This window comes from Manis pentadactyla, chromosome 2, assembly GCF_030020395.1.
Source record: "Manis pentadactyla isolate mManPen7 chromosome 2, mManPen7.hap1, whole genome shotgun sequence".
NCBI classification, from domain to species: domain Eukaryota; kingdom Metazoa; phylum Chordata; class Mammalia; order Pholidota; family Manidae; genus Manis; species Manis pentadactyla.
The window spans coordinates 93,754,424-93,774,770 of NC_080020.1; the positions used below are offsets into that span (position 1 = coordinate 93,754,424).

The 20,347-nt window shown below is 39.9% G+C and overlaps 1 protein-coding gene across 3 annotated transcripts in view; it reads right to left on the reverse strand.

Annotated features, from left to right (window-relative positions):
* Positions 1-20,347, reverse strand: part of IPO11 (importin 11) — a 298,239-nt gene that overhangs the window by 123,371 nt on the left and 154,521 nt on the right. For all 3 annotated transcript variants that reach the window (XM_036887802.2, XM_036887801.2, XM_036887803.2), the window contains exons 25-26: positions 4,355-4,450; positions 3,565-3,678 (exon numbers count right to left, since the gene is read on the reverse strand). In XM_036887802.2, the coding sequence (XP_036743697.2) occupies positions 3,565-3,678; positions 4,355-4,450 (210 nt within the window). The remainder of the gene's footprint in view (positions 1-3,564; positions 3,679-4,354; positions 4,451-20,347) is intronic.

The following is a 20,347-nucleotide window of genomic DNA, read 5'->3' on the forward strand; positions in this document are numbered from 1 at the left end:
TACTCAACAAGAAGATATGTCAAAGAAATAATCAATCTTCCCATGTTTTCTTCCGCCTGCTACTTCTATAGCTTTTCTTCTTCCTACCTAATTACAACCCTTGAATAGAATTCATGCCACAGGTCGAATTTACCAAGTATCATAATTCTTCCAAGTGGTAAAGACACCTCAAGACAAATGCTGGGCATAGAAGCCACAGGGCATAAATATGCAAAGAAGTAAAAAGCTAACCTTTTCAAACGATAAGGTTTCTCTCTCACTTACCAACTTAACATTTCCCTGTATGGCCCGGAAGATGACTGGTTAGCCAGAGACGGGTAAGATTCCTCAAGGGAGGAACAACCTAAGACAGGCACAGTCGCAGGGGGGCCATCTGGTGAGAAAATGGGGAGCAGCAGAGGTGAGGCTTAGAACCTCCCCCCTCATGTTCTGAGAGAAATCTTCTGCATACATGGATGTTTATTGCCCTCGTCTAGCGCGGATTAACACATAGTCTACAGGCACACACCTGATCATCTACATTTGCTCTCTTACAACACTCAACTCTGTTTTCTACCTTTATCTCGTATCTACCTACCACTTCAGCATTTTATTAAAAATAATAATAATAGAGAAATGTGGTTTCCACATATAAATCAGGTTTAAAAATCAAATGAATATTCATATTTGAACTGACTGTGTATAGTTCATAATGCATTAACAAAACCGAAAGCTTCTGTGATGACTGCCCTTTTACTGTTCACCATGTAACTTATTCACTATGTAAGTATTTGTACTCCATGTAAGAATTTGTTCGTTATGCATCAGAAGATTGGAGACTGACGAAAATTGGGCTTGGGGTGGATTAATGATTGTGCATTGAGTATTGACCCCCCTATACAGAGATTTGTTGTGGTTAACAACTATTTGAAATATGAGAGATGCCCTCACAATATATATATGTATATATATATATAAACACACTTCCAATTATAAAATAAATAAGTAACCGGGATGCAATGTATAGCATAAGGAATATAGTCAAAATATTGTAACAACTTGGTATGGTGATACCTGGTACCTAGAAATATCATGTATATAAATGTTGAGTCGCTGTGTTGTACACCTGAAACTAATGTAATGCAATGCTGTTGTCAACTACCCTTCAATAAAAAAAATAATAAAAAAAAAAAAAAAAAATAAGACTTCTCTCTCACTTACCAACTTTACATTTCCCTGTATGGCCCCGGAAGATGACTGGTTAGCCAGAGACGGGTAAGATTCCTCAAGGGAGGAACAACCTAAGACAGGCACAGTCGCAGGGGGGCCATCAGGTGAGAATTTGGGGATCAACAGAGGTGAGGCTTAGAACCTCACCCCCCCTGTTCTGAGAGAAATCTTCTGCATACGTGGATGTTTTATTGCCCTTGTCTAGCTTGGATTAACACATAGTCTACAGGCACACACCTGATCATCTACATTTGCTCTCTTACAACACTAAAGTATGTTTTCTACCTTAATCTTGTATCTACCTACCACTTCAGCATTTTATTAAAAATAATAATAATAAAGAGAGAAATGTGGTATCCGCATATAAATCAAGTATAAAAATCAAATGAGTATTCATATTTGAACTGACTGTTTATAGTTCATAATGCATGAGCAAAACCAAAAGTTTCTGTGATGACTACCCTTGTACTGCTCACCATGTAACTTATTCAATATGTAAGAATTTGTTCTCCATGTAAGAACTTGTTTGTTATGCTTCAGAAGATTGGAGACTGACGAAAATTAGGCTTGGGGTGGATTAATGATTGTGCATTGAGCATTGACTCCCCTATACAGAATTTTATTGTTGCTAACAACCATTTGATCAATAAATATGAGAGATGCCCTCAGAACAACAACAACAACAAAAAAAAAAAAAGTACACACTTCCAATTGTAAAATAAATAAGTAACCGGGATATAATGTATAGCATAAGGAATATAGTCAAAATATGGTAACAACTTGGTATGGTGATAGCTGGTACCCAGAATTATCATGTATATAAATGTTGAATCACTGTGTTGTACACCTGAAACTAATGTAATATAATACTGTGTGTCAACTACCCTTCAATAAAAAATAATTATCTACAAAAAAAATGATAAATACTGTATGATTCCACTTAAATTAGGTCCCTGGAGTAGTCAAAATCATAGACTATGTACAATATTATGAATGTATTTAATACGACTAACCCATACACTTAAAAATGATTATGATAGTAAATTCTGTTATGTGTACTTTAATATAATAAGATAAATTAGGGGAAAAATTTTAAACATAAAAGATAGCTTTTCTTTCTCTTCCCACAGCACACTGTTCATATCTCTAATGTAGATTTTATAATACAATTATAAAATTATAAAAATACTCTCTCCTTAAAAGAGTATTTATAAACTTGTCTAATTGTCTCCAATGTCTAGTGGAGAAGTACCTGTTCTGGCATGGGTAGGAAGCAGCAGAATGTCTCCATAAGAGGCAGGCTCTGAAGTCAGGTTGCGGAGGTTTGTATACCAACTCCATCCATCATTTACTAGCTGTGCAAACTTGCAAATTCACTAAATCTTTCTAAGCCCCCGATTTCTCAAATGTGAGATAGAAATAAAAATACTATTATCTCACTGGGTTGCTGTGACAATTTAAATAGTACACTAAATTTGTTATTATGAAATATATTGTTATTAAAATAGCTCAACAAATTTTGCTAGACTCAACTCAATAAACTCTTGTAACTATTTAACATTATGCCATCACAATTAAATTTAATGAAGCTAATGAAAAGTCTCTCCTACCTACTCATCCAAACAAAGATTAGGATCTCTACTTTAGTCTAATTCTAGAAAAACTACATACATTCTAAAATTTGCACTTCCTTACTTTGGATTTCCATGAAGTGTTAATAGGTATATTTATTTCCAACACAAACAAAAGATTTTGCAACCTGCCTCCATTCTAAAGATATCAGTCAAATACATTTCACCTTCTACATTTTATAATTCTTAACAGATTAATGACTTAAAACATAAAAACCACCTTTTAATATAATACATACAGTCTCAAGTAACCAACTCATTTAAGAAACTATTCCGTACTCCAATGGCTGGTTTCAGTTACTGTAGTTTATTGATAAGTCTTTACTGAAAAGATTACAAAATAATTATGATGGAAACTCATTGCATGGCATTAAGAACAAGTTCATTAAAGGAATGAAACAAAGACAGCAAGTGATTATATGGAAAGTACTCCTGTTTCACTTTATGTATGAGTAAATGAAAACTGCAACCATAAACAAATCAAAATTTTATCCTATGCTATCCTATAGCCAAACAGAATAAATCATTTTGAGAGAACAAATTCCATCCAGATTCCTTTCTTTTTCTTCTCCAAATTACAGGTACAGGTACATCTAAGTTATTAAAGATTTAAAATATTAAAGTTAAAATATTACAAGACTTCTATTGACTTATTATTTTACCAAATTATTTCCAATGTTAATTTGGATAAAGATTTCTTCAATTTAAGAGAACTGATTCTTACCTCCTGATTAAATTTATGTGCCATCTCATTAAGAAGTGAAGAAAAGAAACTAGTGTTTTGTAGCAAGACTCGACCCATAACTCCAAGATATGTTGACATCACTACAGGATACCTCTGTACAATTAAAATACAGCACATGTAAAATTATTTTAAGGTACAAGTATAAATAATTACAACCACTCACTGATACAGTAACAAACAACAGGGACATGAAATAACAACATTCTCTTTCATTTTGCTTCTTTAGAATGAACTGCCAATATTGCCTGAATGCTAACTAATACATATATCATATTGGGTGATATGTATTAAATATATATTTACATGGATTACATATGAACATATATAATAATGAGAGAAGAACAGAGAAAGAGTATTTCCGTTAGCATATTTATCTATTTGTGTTACTTTAAATATTCCTAACATGCGTAGTTACCTGGATCTATCTATATATAAGCCTGACAGAAAATAACTGGTATTTTCATATCTTCAGTATGTAACAAAAGTAACACTACTTTTTTTCCGTTCCTGTTTCAAATCTTTGTGTGTGAATGCACATGCACAAGAGTGACAGAGATGAGACATCAAAGAAAATCTGTATTTTGCTATGTGGAAAAAGAAAAGGCAAAGCTGTACAACTACACTGAAATTTAACTAAATTTACTTCAGAATGATCCAATATTAAGCTACCTAACAATATAGAAAAAATGTTCCAACCAAGAAGGAAAATAATTAAAACTAGAACCCTAGAGTCCAATTACTACCCTTAGAAGCTTAAGAAAAATCTTACCTCCCCTTCTATAATACCTCTGAAAACACAGGGTAGTATCGGTTGAAACATCTGTGGGCCTAATACTGGGTTCACTTTAAGGGCATTTTCCACAACCTAAAAACCAGAAAGAAATATTGGTAATACTTAATAACGCAACTAATTTCTTCATGCACAGATGCACAACACAGGTAAAGATAACAATGTATTAAATATCACACACTAAATTTGAGAATACATAAAATACATGAGGTATTCAATATTCTGGCATTAGACACTCTTGCATAAGATAATCCATTAAAAACTGTAATTTGATGTAAAGTGTATATTTAGACAGTTATACATCCTGAATAGAAGTATAATTAAGCACATTCTTGTAACATAGCTATCGTGTTACTATAATTATTATATTTGCATTTTAAACAAATAACCCTTCCAAATGTTTCACTAATAGAGGCAACAAAAGGCATTTAAAGTGTTGACTTTTAATAGTGAAAAGAGACATTGGTTAACAACTATATTCATTGTCCAAAAATAAATCTACATTTAACTGTATCAATAAATTAAACAGAAAAGGGTGTGTTGCACATTTACTGCACGCTTATTAAATGAGAAATCATTTCACTTATAATTATACAGATTATCAATCATGAGTACTGATTGTTATGAGTAAAATATTAAAATATAAATTACTTTTAATTGAGTGAAATGGGTTCCCTCTACAAAAATAGGTATAACATGAAATTTCAAGTGAGGTGAGATATTTAATTTTTGTTTTACTTTTTCGGGAGAGACAAAGGCAGTGGTCAGGAGGCAGCATTGTGATCAAGGAGGACTCTTCACAGGTCCAGCCCCACTAGCTGAGAGACAGGAATGAAAACAGATGCCATTTGAGAGGGCTATGGGCAAAGACCTATCTTGAGGCACTGCCAGGTTTTCCTACAGCAATGTTTCTGAAGATCAACACTGGCATTCTGAGTGGGACAAGTGTGTACTGTGCAGGACTATTTCATGCACCAAAGGGCTTTTAGCATCTCCAGTCTCTATTCACTATGTGCCAATAGCATGCATGCTCCACACACGATGACAGTCTAATACAACTCCATGCATTTCAATACATTCTCAAAGTAAGCAAATATAGTACCTATGGATAACAACATTCTCTCATTTTGAGCAAGAAGGGAATGTTCAAACAGAAGTTTAAATGTACAAAAACTTTTACTGTGAGCCAAGCACTATGCTATCTTCTAAGAGAAACAGGATAAAAGATATCACGGGTCCTGATTAAAAGCAACAGGAGATGAGATTCAAAACACAATTCAGAACAATCTCAAAGCTTTTTTTTTTAAATTAGATTTGGAAAAAAGATGGGGAAGGTGTAGATAAGCTAGTAGATTGAGAGTCTCAGAGGCGATGTCACCAGTCTTTTTTTGATCTATGAATGGAAAGCAAGACCATCTGCTGACTGTTAGACACATATAACTTCATTGTCTCCTGAAACCCCACAAAAATTATAGTAAAAGGATTGTAAAGGGAGGGGAGAATAATTTTAAAAGGACAAAGGGAATCAAAGATGAGTACTGGAAGCTACAATGAAGACATTCAAGAGGTAACTGATTCATCAGATCAGAGAGAGCTGAAACCTGCAAAGCTGAGAAGCAACTTGATTTACATCATGTATTTTCTCCCTACTTCTCCCCACCAAAGAACACAGAACTCAGCAGACCCATATACTTTTGGAAAGGAGGGTTAAAAAAACTTAAAAAGAGACTGAGTGAATGTTTATTGAGAAAAAAATGTTTGTTAGATATTCCGAAATTTACATACCTGGACAACTGCCTCGGCCCTCCCCCAGAGAAGATAGTTTATTTTTTAAAAAGGGTCTCAAACAGTAACCAAATTAAAGGGGCCCATCAGTACCCAGTACAATGAATTAAAATAAACCTACATCAAGGCATATCAAATTTCCGGACACTAGGAACAAGAAAAAAAAAAGCTACAAGCTTAAAGAGAAGAATAAGGAGGGGGAGATAGCATGGCTCTGGACCCAGATGTGGGTTGCTTTGATAAAGAGTTAGCACCTCTCTCTCCAGCAGATGCCTAGAAGAGACTTCATCAAGAAAATTAAAGTAATAAAACAATCGATGTGTTGATGTGTCTGAATATGGTGAACAGAGACAAGTGGCAGAGAATTAAGTGCACATGAAAAATTACACCAAAAAATTATTAACTCCAAAGATTACAAAAGTTTGTCCAGAAAAGGAAAAGCAATCAATATATTTAACATCATTCTGAATTTTAAAATATAATTTCACTTAAGTGTTACCATTCAATACAAACCAGCTCTCTGTCATTGTGCATTTTCTTTATATATAAAAGTATGGTTACTATTGTGTAAAAGATCTACATATATTTCAGAACTAAAATGGAGTCTTTGTATTCAAAAATGTTAGGAACCACAGATGAGATCATTTCTGAAAAATTACTTGGGTGTGGGGTAAATGACAGAATTTCCAGTATCTCCCACCTAGCCTTAGGTAATTTACATTATCAATAGGTGTTTACTGCTGCAGAGTCTCATGTCAATCTGGGGCAAGGAAGGGGTGGAGAGAATTACATTCCTGGTATGTACTTGGTCTGGTGTCTGCCAGTCACCAAAGACCTGCCAATGGAGTTCCTCCTGGAAGGGGTGGGTGGAAAGCGGAGAGCAGGCTGTGGCAGCAGTCAGAGCTGCAGCTGGAGGAGACGGTTGGTGCCAAGCCTGACTAGCGACTGTAAGAAATGAAGGCTTTTCTCCCAACATAACCTTTCCCTTGACTTACTTCGGTTTCATCGGTTTCATAGGGGGGGACTCACCCCGGACAGGGAGCACCCTACCACCTCAGAGCTACACCTGGTGTGAGTCAGGAGGATCGGGCAAACCTCAATCTGTCTTCATGGGTGCGACGTTTGGGCAGGTTGCTCCTATAGATGGTGGGGAAATACCCTTGGACCTGCCTGTGGGTTGTGGGGAGACATCCGGGAACCCCCCTATGGGTGGTGGGTCTTCACCCAGGTATCCCCCTTTGAGAGGTGCGGATTCACCCAGAGCTTCTCCAGTGGGGATTTTGTCTGGGGTAAAGTACCTCCTGGAGGAGTGGGCCCCTCCTCAGAATTGTGGAAGGATGGAAACACTGGAGGCAGTGGAGTTGCCCTCTGCAAAATGGGGGACTCCTTAGGGGAACTAAATGGCCATGGGGTGGCTGGATATGTGAGGGGTGGCTGTTTCTTGTGGCACTGGAAAGGGTTACCAAGGAGAGATGCACTTCAGCATCAAGTGGACTGGGAGATGAGTTGTGGGATGCTCTGAAAAAGGAATGAAAACTATTGAGAACTGAGATCATGGTACTAAGAGGCATACTAGCGGCGAGGGAAGCAGCAGCAGAAAAATGTGAGCTGTAAGAGGCCATGGGGGAGGTGAAGGAAGGTGCAGCCCCAGAGATGGTAGAGATGTCAGGGGGAGGATGAGTGGAGTAGAACAGAGGGCAGAACTGTTGCCAAAGCCACTGCCTGAGGCCCCAGCTCCTCCCGTATTGAAAGCCCACTTGGCTGTGGTTAAGAAAATACAGATTCAACAACCACGGGTTCCTTAAGGAGAGGAGCAGCCCCCTTCCCAGGTTGTGGAGCACTCCATGCTCTGCCCTTATAACCAGACCAAGCTGGTGGATTTGGGCACCCAGTTTTGACAGAAGCCCTCAGAGCCTCTGCCTATATTGCTTTTGCGTCTTTGGGATTTAGGAGTAGAGGACATTGCTCTGTCTGGGTCAGAAATGCGTAAATTGGCTTCCCTGACAACTCACTTCTCTCTCCAGCAGATGTTACAAAATGCCCATCAGACCTAGGAATCATGCATTTTAAGACTGGCTGGAACAGCCCACAGGGCAATCTGGCCTAATCAGGGTGATTTACCATACTTACCCACTACCTGGCAAATGTACACAGAGCTCCAGCAGGTTTAAAGGGAATTGGGCATGAAAAATATCATTGACAATATGGACCCTTAGGGCCCTGATGAGGGGTTGTGTACCGTGGGGATAAGAAATCTGGTGCTCCATGCAGCTCCCCAATCCCTCTTTGGGTCCCTACTGACTATTCTTACCCCCCACATGGGGCAACCCATAACTGAGGTTACTCATACTATAGCAGATATGGGAGAGGTTGAAATAGTAAGAGCACAGAAGGAAATATGGTCTGCGACTGAAAGAAGAGGTTCAAAGGACCCCATGAAGATCTCAAGGACCCAGATGTGGGTTGCTCTGATAAAGACAAAGGCAGTGAAGGAAAAACTTGATGGGCAGCCCAACAGGATCTAGCTAGAGCTGTGGCTTCAATGAAAGCCAGAGCAGCAGTTCCAGCTATTGAGGTACAAGACATAGAAGCTGGAGGCAAAGCCCCAGGTCCAGCCTGTGTACTTGCAGGACTTCCTGGGAGTGAGTACCCAGACCCCACCTGGGCCCCCATTCCCCAGGAGAGCACTGGGAGTACTGGTTTGATGAAGGGGAGGGGATCAAGGCCCCCAACTTAGGGGATGTGGTGGGGACCAGAGGCCACATGTAGAATTAGCAATTCACTGGTCCCCAGTGAATGTATAACGTGTTCTGGTGCCAGTGGACACAGGAGCTGAATGTTCTCTGATTTATGGCAACCCTGAGTGGTTTCCTGGGACCCCCACTGTGAAAGAGGGCTATGGGGGTAAGGCAATTAGAGTGAGAAAACCCAAATCTCATTGGGAATAGGGCACTTACCCCCAAAGGCGTATTTTTTCCCATCCCTGAATATATTTTGGAGGTGGATATCCTGCAGGACCTGTCATTACAGACCACTGCAGGTGATTTCGGACTAAGGATATGTGTGGTAAAGGCAGTTATGAGGGGACATGCTAAGCAACTGCCTGTAGCTCTCCTGTACCTCAGCAGGTGATGAATACTAAGAAATATAAAATGCCTGGGGGGCACAAAGAAATTGGAGAAACTACAGGAGCTGGAGAAGGTGGGCATCATAAAGCCCACTCATAGTCCTTTTAATTCCCCAGTGTGGCCAGTGAAAAAGCCAGACAGCTGCTGGTGCATGACCATGAACTACAGGGAACTGAATAAAGTCACACCACCTCTGCATGCTGCTGTCCCCTCTACAGCAGCCCTTAAGGACACTCTGTCATGAACTAGGGACATATCATTATGTTGTGGACCTTGCTAATGCTTTCTTCTCTATTGACATAGCACAGGAAAGTCAGGAACAGTTTGCCTTAAGATGAGAAGGCCAGCAGTGGACATCCACTATCCTTCCACAGTCCCACCACTTGTCACTGCTCTGCTTGTAGCCCAGGACTTGGCGGCATGGGAAAAACCGCCAACAGTGTGGCTGTATCATTATATTGATGAAATTATGCTCACATCTGATTCTCTTGCAGATCTAGAAGGTGTAGCACCTAGACTGCTGCAACATCTACAGGAGAAAGAATGGGCTGTGAACAGCAACAAGGTTCAGGAACTTAGTTTGTCAGTAAAGTTCTTGGTTTGTCTGGTTAGGTAAGACTAAAGTTATCCTGGAAGCAGTCATAGACAAGGTCCAGGCTTTCCCTACCCCTACCACTGTGGCAGTATTACAAGAATTTTTGGGTCTTTTGGGCTACTGCAGAGTGTTTCTCCCACACTTGCCACAAATTCTGAAGACTTTATACCAGCTGGTATGAAAAGGCATCAGGTGGGGCTGGGATGAAACATGTGCATCTGCCTTTACTGATGAGCGAGCAGGCCTTGCAGGCCTTGCAGGCCTTGAGATAATAGACCCATCAAAGCACTGTGAGGTAGATGTTCATGTAACTGACGATGGTTATGGATGGGGCCTTTGGCAGTGGCTTGAATGGACCCACCAACCTAATAGATTCTGGTCAGAACTCTGGAAAGGAGCAGAGGTCCAGCACACTTCAATAGAGAAACAACTGGCTGCTCTATACCATGCCTTGCTGGCTACAGAGCCCATCACCAGAACAGGTCCGACCAAGGTAATAACCACCTATCCCATCAGTGGGTGGGTGCAAGACTGGACCCAAAGGCCATGGAGCGGCATGGCACATTTACAACAGCATACTGCCCTCTCCAATAGCCCCTTAAGTGGAGAACTCCAACACTTACTGGGGCCAGTGACATACACCAGTGGAAAGCAGGAAGAACATGCTTTGGGGCCATTAGTAACAGAGAGCCCTTATTGGGAGGGAAGAGCCCTTATTACTGAAGATGCTTGTTATACAGATGGCTCCAGTTGTAGGCCACTCCCAAAGTGGAGGGCTGTGGCTTTCCACCCTAAGACTGAGGCAATATGGATGGAAGATGAGGAGGGGAAGAACAGTCAATGAACAGAATTGCAGGCAGCGTGGCTCAGGATCACCCAGGAGCCCTCCCCAGTAATTGTTTGCACACCCAGCTGGTCCATCTATTGGGGCTTGACCCTATGGCTACCCACATGATACAATGCTAACTGGATGCTTGGTCACTGGCTCCTTTGGGGGCAAGAGCTGTGGCAAGACTTATGGGCATCTGGTAAGACTAAGACAGTTACTGTACATCATGTGACTAGCCGTTTGCCTTTAGCATCCCCAGGGAATGATGAAGCAGACACATTGGTCCAGGTGCACTGGCTATGAGGAGAGCCTGGCTCTGATGTAGCCCAATGGTTACATAAACGTTTGTTGCATGTGGGGCAAAAGACAATGTGGGCTGTAGCCCATTGCTGGAGATTGCCATTAACCTTTGAAGAAGTCAGTAGAGCCTGGCGGGAGTGCCTTGGGTGCTCTAAGGACTTACATTGAGTCCCACAGCAATGTAGTTAAGGGGCTGGTACCCCTTGTCAGGTGGCAGGTGATTGACAGCAATCAAGGCATCCACTTTACTGGAACAAGAATGGGTACAACAATTAGGGGTAAGATGGAATTTTCATGTACCACATATCCCCATCTGGGCAGGCATGATAAAGAGGTACAATGTTTTGTTGAAATCTGACTTGAAGTCAGACACCAACAATCTACAGGGCTGGTCAGTCCACTTGTGGACAGTGATACGACATATGAATGAGAAGCCCCAGATGGGGACGTTGAGCCCTGTGGACATGCTAACACATTGCTGCCTTTCCTGTACAACTGTACATGCAAACTACAGAGGAGTTACTGAAGCCAGAATATAGCCAGCAGAGCAACATCCTGCTGCCAGCCACAACTGCATTAAACCCTGGAGACTCTGTTCAGTGGATGTGGCCCTGGACATTTCGACACATGGACCAGTGATGGTTGGCCCTTCTGGTTGCTTAGGGATAAGGCCTGGAAGCTGGCCTCCTGTGTGTTCCTGCAGTAACAGCAGAGTGGCCCCCAAAGTTCACAGGAGTGTACCCAAAACAGCTTGGATGTAAGAGCATCTTATGGGGAAGTTTTGATTGTCTTTACGTCCAGTGCGTATGCCTTCCATAGCCCTACATATTGACCCATCCATAACTCCCACAGGGAGAGGGGTAAAGGTCTCATATGCTAGACCAGGACAAGACCCCATTCCTGCCACTATACTATCACAGGACCACTCTCTTGCACGCATCCTATCTAAGGGACAGGGTTTGCCTGTACTGGTATCATTAGAACTTGTATCTTACCACCACTGGATTGACACTATTTCTAGGTCTTTACTTAACATTAGGAAATCTATTTTTCTCTTCCTAAAAACTATATAACATAATTTCACACCAAATCCAATCTGAGAGTACAGAATTTTACATAAATTCTTTGATTTTTCCATCTTCTCTTATATTGAAAAATCCAATTCTCATAATCTTATTTGCTCCTAAGTACTTTTTACATATGCATCTCCACATATACACGAGTTTCAAAATAACAATACCAATATTACTAATAACAGTGACACTACCAAATGAAATTTGTCATTTCCTTGTGTTGCTTTATGTTCTAATGTATCCTGCCAGGATGTACATGTAAAAAACCATATATTAAAGCTACTTAAAATATTCTTCTCAGATGGCTATGCCACTAACATAATAATAGCTCGGTTCAAATGTTTCAACTTTTTTTTATCTTAAGAACATATTTTACTTTTATTATTTTAAAACATGTACATGGCTACAAAACCAAGAGTACAAAACAGATATACATCCTGAAAGACCTAGCTTCAATACTTTCTCCCTCTTCCCCCTCCATTGCTACTTTTATAGCAATGTTGCACTCTTTAAACACAAGAAACCTCAAAAGATATTGTTCTTTGCTTACAGTCTCAAAATCACTCTAAAACTATATATAGAGGTCACTACCATTACAAATTAAACTTCTGCACTTTAGTTCTAATCCATCCCTTTTCTGAATATACCTGGAACAGACTGTCTTTAAAATCCCTGCCTAAATTCAGGCTTTTAGTTTGTGCCTTGCACTCAAGCAATTTTCTTGATTTATGCTTATACTGCATACAAAGTGGTTAAGAGCATGGATCCTAAAGTTAGAATGCCTACATTTGTATCAGGGCTCCAATACTTAGTATCTGTGTGACCTTGGACAAGATATTTACCTCTTTATGATTTACTTTCTCATCTGTAAAAATGGGGAGAAGACAGTACTATCATCATAGGTTTATGTGAGGATTAAATGGACTCTATGTTATGTGCTTAGAAAAGTATAGCATATTACAGTAAATACTAGTATTAGCTATTACTATTATTACAGAATAAATTATACCTTAAGAATATTTGTGCCATCTTAAATAAGCCTTATCACAGGGAATAAAAGCAGCCTGGCTTATTACTGTTTGGTAAGAGCATGACAGAAAGGAGAATTTCTGAACTCTAAGTGGTATGTATACATATAGACAAATCTCAAATTAATGTTAACTTCAGTATTTTTAGAATGTAATTGTATTCATCTAGACAACTTGTTCTGGGTCACAGAATATAGTACAGCCTAATTTTGTTCTTAAACATTTCCTCCTAAAGCAGGCATACTTGTCTATCTAATTTTCATAACATTGTAATGTTCTGCTTCAAAGAACAAAGAGGTTAGTTCCAGATACTGTCAGAAATTAGTATAAAAGTGACACTCAGTCAAAAATGTTATAAATGTTATACGGCATACTATATTAAGAAACAGTATCTAAAAGGTAATAAATATGAAAATAATGAGCTAATATTAAAAGTACTATTATAGCTTTATTGAAACTCTGAGAATAAGAAAATGTCAAAAATTCTGGGAGTTCTCAGCTTTCAATTACAGGTACAAAAGCATCCTAAAATTGTCCTTTATTAGAAACAAAAATTATTCATTCATGAAAGTTAGTATATCCCTAATATTTATCATACACTTTAAATAATAAAATCCAGTTTCTGAGATTTCAAATCAAATATACAAATTCGGTAGTTATAGCAATATTTACATAAAAATACAGTCTGGGAGGGGCGGAAGATGGCAGCGTCAGTAGAGCAGCGGAAATCTCCTCCAAAAACAACATACATCTATGAAAATATAACAAAGACAGCCCTTCCTAGAATAAAGACCAGAGGACACAGGACAATATCCAGACCACATTCACACCTGAGAGAACCCAGCGCCTCGCGAAGGGGGTAAGATACAAGCCCGGCCTGGCGGGAGCCGAGAGCCCCTCCCCCAGCTCCCGGCGGGAGAAGAGCAGGCAGAGCGGGAGGGAGACGGAGCACAGGGCTGCCAAACACCCAGCACCAGCCATCCGGGCCAGAGTGCAGGGCCCTCGATACTAGGAAAACAGGGCAGCAAGAACAGTGAGAGGGCACTGGAGGCCGGGTGTCGGAGGACATAAGTAAAGCGCGGGAACATTTTTTTTTTTTTTTGCTTTTTTGCTGCTTTGTTTTGGCGAGCGCTTATTGGAAGTCTTAAAGGGATAGGGAACCCAATACTAGGGAAACAGGGGAGCATGACCGGTGAGCAGAGGCCTGAGGCTGGCACCAGAGAAAAAAGAAAAATGAGCAAACAACTTTTTTTTTTAATTAATTTAAAAAAAATTTTTTTTTTTTAATTAAAAAATTTTTTTCTTGTTTTTTTTTTTTTTTTTGGTGGTCATTGTTTTGTTTTGGCGGGTGCTTTTTGGAAGTCTTAAAGGGGCAGGGCGGGACACTTAATACAGAGGTAGGGAATCCGGGGATCTCTGGGCACCCTAACCCCTGGGCTGCATGGTGCAGGGAGTCCCCTTACGGAGATAAATAGCCTCCCAGCCGCTCCTGCTCCAACGCAACTCCACCACTTTGGAGTAGCTGCCCGAGCCAGGCCAGGCCCACAGCAACAATGGAGATAAACTCCATAGCAGCCGGGCAGGAAGCAGAAACCCTATCTGCGCGCAGCTGCGCAGCACAAGCCACTACAGGTCGCTGTTCTCCCAGGAGAGGAGGGCCACAAACCAACAAGAAAGGAAGTCCTTCCAGCCGTCATTCGTCCCAGCTCTGCAAACTATTCCTACCACCATGAAAAGGCAAAGCTACAGGCAGACAAAGATCACAGAGACAACACCAGAGAAGGAGACAGACCTAATCAGTCTTCCTGAAAAAGAATTCAAAATAAAAATCATAAACATGCTGACAGAGATGCAGAGAAATACGCAAGAGAAATGGGATGAAGTCCGCCGGGAGATCACAGATGCCAGAAAGGAGATCGCAGAAATGAAACAAACTCTGGAAGGGTTTATAAGCAGAATGGATAGAATGCAAGAGGCCATTGATGGAATTGAAATCAGAGAACAGGAACGCATAGAAGCTGACATAGAGAGAGACAAAAGGATCTCCAGGAATGAAACAATATTAAGAGAACTGTGTGACCAATCCAAAAGGAACAATATCCATATTATAGGGGTCCCAGAAGAAGAAGAGAGAGGAAAAGAGATGGAAAGTATCTGAGAAGAAATAATTGCTGAAAACTTCCCCAAACTGAGGGAGGAAATAATCGAACAAACCACGGAAATACACAGAACCCCCAACAGAAAGGATCCAAGAAGGACAACACCAAGACACATAATAATGAAAATGGCAAAGATCAAGGACAAGGAAAGAGTGCTAAAGCAGCTAGAGAGAAAAAGGTCACCTATAAAGGGAAACCCATCAGGCTAACATCAGACTTCTCAACAGAAACCCTAAAGGCCAGAAGATATATTTAATAAAATGAAACAGAAGGGCCTTGAACCAAGGATACTGTATCCAGCACGACTATCATTCAAATATGACGGTGGGATTAAACAATTCCCAGACAAACAAAAGCTGAGGGAATTTGCTTTCCACAAACCACCTCTACAGAACATCTTACAGGGACTGCTCTAGATGGGAGCACTCCTAGAAAGAGCACAGCACAAAACACCCAACATATGAAGAATCGAGGAGGAGGAGGAACAAGAAGGGAGAGAAGGAAAGAATCTCCAGACAGTGTATATAACAGCTCAATAAGCGAGCTAAGAAAGGCAGTAAGACACTAAAGAGGCTAACCTTGAACCTTTGGTAACCATGAATTTAAAGCCTGCAATGGCAATAAGTACATATCTTTCAATAGTCACCCAAAATGTTAATGGGTTGAATGCACCAATCAAAAGACACAGAGTAACAGAATGGATAAAAAAGCAAGACCCATCTATATGCTGCTTACAAGAAACTCACCTCAAACCCAAAGACATCTAAAGACTAAAAGTCAAGGGATGGAAAAACAAATTTCAGGCAAACAACAGCGAGAAGAAAGCAGGGGTTGCAGTACTAATATCAGACAAAATAGAATTCAAAACAAAGAAAGTAACAAGAGATAAAGAAGGACACTACATAATGATAAAGGGCTCAGTCCAACAAGAGGATATAACCATTCTAAATATATATGCACCCAACACAGGAGCACCAGAATATGTGAAACAAATACTAACAGAATTAAAGGGGGAAATAGACTGCAATGCATTCATTCTAGGAGACTTCAACACTCCACTCACCCCAAAGGATAGATCCACCGGGCAGAAAATAAGTAAGGACACGGAAGCACTGAACAACACAGTAGAGCAGATGGACCTAATAGACATCTATAGAACTCTACATCCAAAAGCAACAGGATACACATTCTTCTCAAGTGCACATGGAACATTCTCCAGAATAGACCACATACTAGGATACAAAAAGAGCCTCAGTAAATTCCAAAAGATTCAAATCCTACCAACCAACTTTTAAGACCACAAAGGCATAAAACTAGAAATAAACTGTACAAAGAAGGCAAAAAGGCCCACAAACACATGGAGGCTTAACAACACGCTCCTAAGTAATCAATGGGTCAATGACCAAATCAAAACGGAGATCCAGCAATATATGGAAACAAACGACAACAACAACACTAAGCCTCAACTTCTGAGGGACACAGTAAAAGCAGTCTTAAGAGGAAAGTATATAGCAATCCAAGCATATTTAATAAAGGAAGAACAATCCCAAATGAATGGTCTAATGTCACAATTATCAAAATTGGAAAAAGAAGAACAAATGAGGCCTAAGGTGAGCAGAAGGAGGGACATAATAAAGATCAGAGAAGAAATAAATAAAATTGAGAAGAATAAAACAATAGCAAAAATCAATGAAACCAAGAGCTGGTTCTTCAAGAAAATAAACAAAATAGATAAGCCTCTAGCCAGACTTATTAAGAAGAAAAGAGAGTCAACACAAATCAACAGTATCAGAAACGAGAAAGGAAAAATCACGACGGACCCCACAGAAATACAAAGAATTATTAGAGAATACTATGAAAACCTATATGCTAACAAGCTGGGAAACCTAGGAGAAATGGACAACTTCCTAGAAAAATACAACCTTCCAAGATTGACCCAGAAAGAAACAGAAAATCTAAACAGACCAATTACCAGCAACGAAATTGAAGTGGTAATCAAAAAACTACCAAAGAACAAAACCCCCGGGCCAGATGGATTTACTTCGGAATTTTATCAGACATACAGGGAAGACATAATACCCATTCTCCTTAAAGTTTTCCAAAAAATAGAGGAGGAGGGGATACTCCCAAACTCATTCTATGAAGCTAACATCACCCTAATAACAAAAACAGGCAAAGACCCCACCAAAAAAGAAAACTACAAACCAATATCCCTGATGAACATAGATGCAAAACTACTCAACAAAATATTAGCAAACCGAATTCAAAAATACATCAAAAGGATCATACACCATGACCAAGTGGGATTCATCCCAGGGATGCAAGGATGGTACAACATTCGAAAGTCCATCCACATCATCCACCACTTCAACAAAAAGAAAGACAAAAACCACATGATCATCTCCATAGATGCTGAAAAAGCATTTGACAGAGTTCAACATCCATTCATGATAAAACTCTCAGCAAAATGGGAATAGAGGGCAAGTACCTCAACAGAATAAAGGCCATCTATGATAAACCCACAGCCAACATTATATTGAACAGCGAGAAGCTGAAAGCATTTCCTCTGAGATTGGGAACTAGACAGGGATGCCCACTCTCCCCACTGTTATTTAACATAGTACTGGATTTCCTAGCCACGGCAATCAGACAAAACAAAAAAATACAAGGAATCCAGATTGGTAAAGAAGAAGTTAATCTGTCACTATTTGCAGATGACATGATACTGTACATAAAAAACCCTAAAGACTCCACCCCAAAACTACTAGAACTGATATCGGAATACAGCAAAGTTGCAGGATACAAAATCAACACACAGAAATCTGTGGCTTTCCTATACACTAACAATGAACCAACAGAAAGAGAAATCAGGAAAACAACTCCACTTACAATTGCATCAAAAAAAATAAAATACCTAGGAATAAACCTAACCAAAGAAATGAAAGACTTATACTCTGAAAACTACAAGTCACTCTTAAGAGAAATTAAAGGGGACACTAACAGATGGAAACTCATCCCATGCTCGTGGCTAGGAAGAATTAATATCGTCAAAATGGCCATCCTGCCCAAAGCAATATACAGATTTGATGTAATCCCTATGAAACTACCAGCAACATCCTTCAATGAACTGGAACAAATAATTCAAAAATTCATATGGAAATACCAAAGACCCCGAATAGCCAAAGCAATCCTGAGAAAGAAGAATAAAGTAGGGGGGATCTCGCTCCCCAACTTCAAGCTCTACTATGAAGCCATAGTAATCAAGACAATTTGGTACTGGCACAAGAACAGAGCCACAGACCAATGGAACAGACTAGACAATCCAGACATTAACCCAGACATATATGGTCAATTCATATTTGATAAAGGAGCCATGGACATACAATGGCGAAATGACAGTCTCTTCAACAGGTGGTGCTGGCAAAACTGGACAGCTACATGTAGGAGAATGAAACTGGACCATTGTTTAACCCCATATACAAAATTAAACTCAAAATGGATCAAAGACCTGAATGTAAGTCATGAAACCATTAAACTCTTGGAAGAAAACATAGGCAAAAACCTCTTAGACATAAACATGAGGGACCTCTTCTTGGACATATCTCCCCGGGCAAGGAAAACAACAGCAAAAATGAACAAGTGGGACTATATTAAGCTGAAAAGCTTCTGTACAGCAAAAGACACCATCAATAGAACAAAAAGGATCCCTACAGTATGGGAGAATATCTTTGAAAATGACACATCCGATAAAGGCTTGACGTCCAGAATATATAAAGAGCTCACACGTCTCAACAAACAAAAAACAAATAACCCAATTAAAAAATGGGCAGAGGAACTGAACAGACAGTTCCCCAAAAAAGAAATACAGATGGCCAACAGACACATGAAAAGATGCTCCACATCGCTAATTATCAGAGAAATGCAAATTTAAACTACAATGAGGTATCACCTCACACCAGTAAGGATGGCTGCCATCCAAAAGACAGAGAACAACAAATGTTGGCGAGGCTGTGGAGAAAGGGGAACCCTCCTACACTGCTGGTAGGAATGTAAGTTAGTTCAACCATTGTGGAAAGCAGTATGGAGGTACATCAAAATGCTCAAAACAGACTTACCATTTGACCCAGGAATTGCACTCCTAGGAATTTACCCTAAGAATGCAGCAATCAAGTATGAGAAAGATCAGTGCACCCCTATGTTTATCGCAGCACTATTTACAATAGCCAAGAATTGGATGCAACCTAAATGTCCATCGATAGATGAATGGATAAAGAAGATGTGGTACATATACACAATGGAAAACTACTCAGCCATAAGAAAAGGACAAATCCAATCATTTGCAGCAACATGGATGGAGCTGGAGGGTATTATGCTCAGTGAAACAAGCCAAGCGGAGAAAGAGAAATACCAAATGATTTCACTTATCTGTGGAGTATAAGAACAAAGGAAAAACTGAAGGAACAAAACAGCACCAGAATCACAGAACTCAAGAATGGACTAACAGGTACCAAAGGGAAAGGGACTGGGGAGGATGGGTGGGTAGGGAGGGATAAGGTGGGGGGGAGAAGTAGGGGGTTATTAAGATTAACATGCATGGGGGGGTAGGAGAAAAGGGAGGGCTGTACAACACAGAGAAGGCAAGCAGTGATTCTACAACATTTTGCTATGCTGATGGACAGTGACTGTAAAGGGGTTTATAGGGGAGACCTGGTATAGGGGAGAGCCTAGTAAACATAATATTCGTCATGTAAGTGTAGACTAGTGATACCAAAAACAAAAAAAAACAAAAAAAAAAAAAAAAGAAAAGGGCAGTTCCTGTGTGGTAACCTCCAATGAGTTCTACACAAGGGTATAAAGGGCATATAAAAGTGTAGGCAAAGGGTCTGTTTCCGTTTATACAGAAGATCAAAGCTTAATTGGGCTACCCCGAAAATGAACTAAGATACGATATGAAGAAGAACTTCCAACATCAGCACTCTCTGGAAGACTCATGCCAGAAGTTGATCATCAAAAACCCCAACAAAGATCCACGCACTGCTACAGCTGTAGATGCACTCATCCCACCAGCTCCTCGA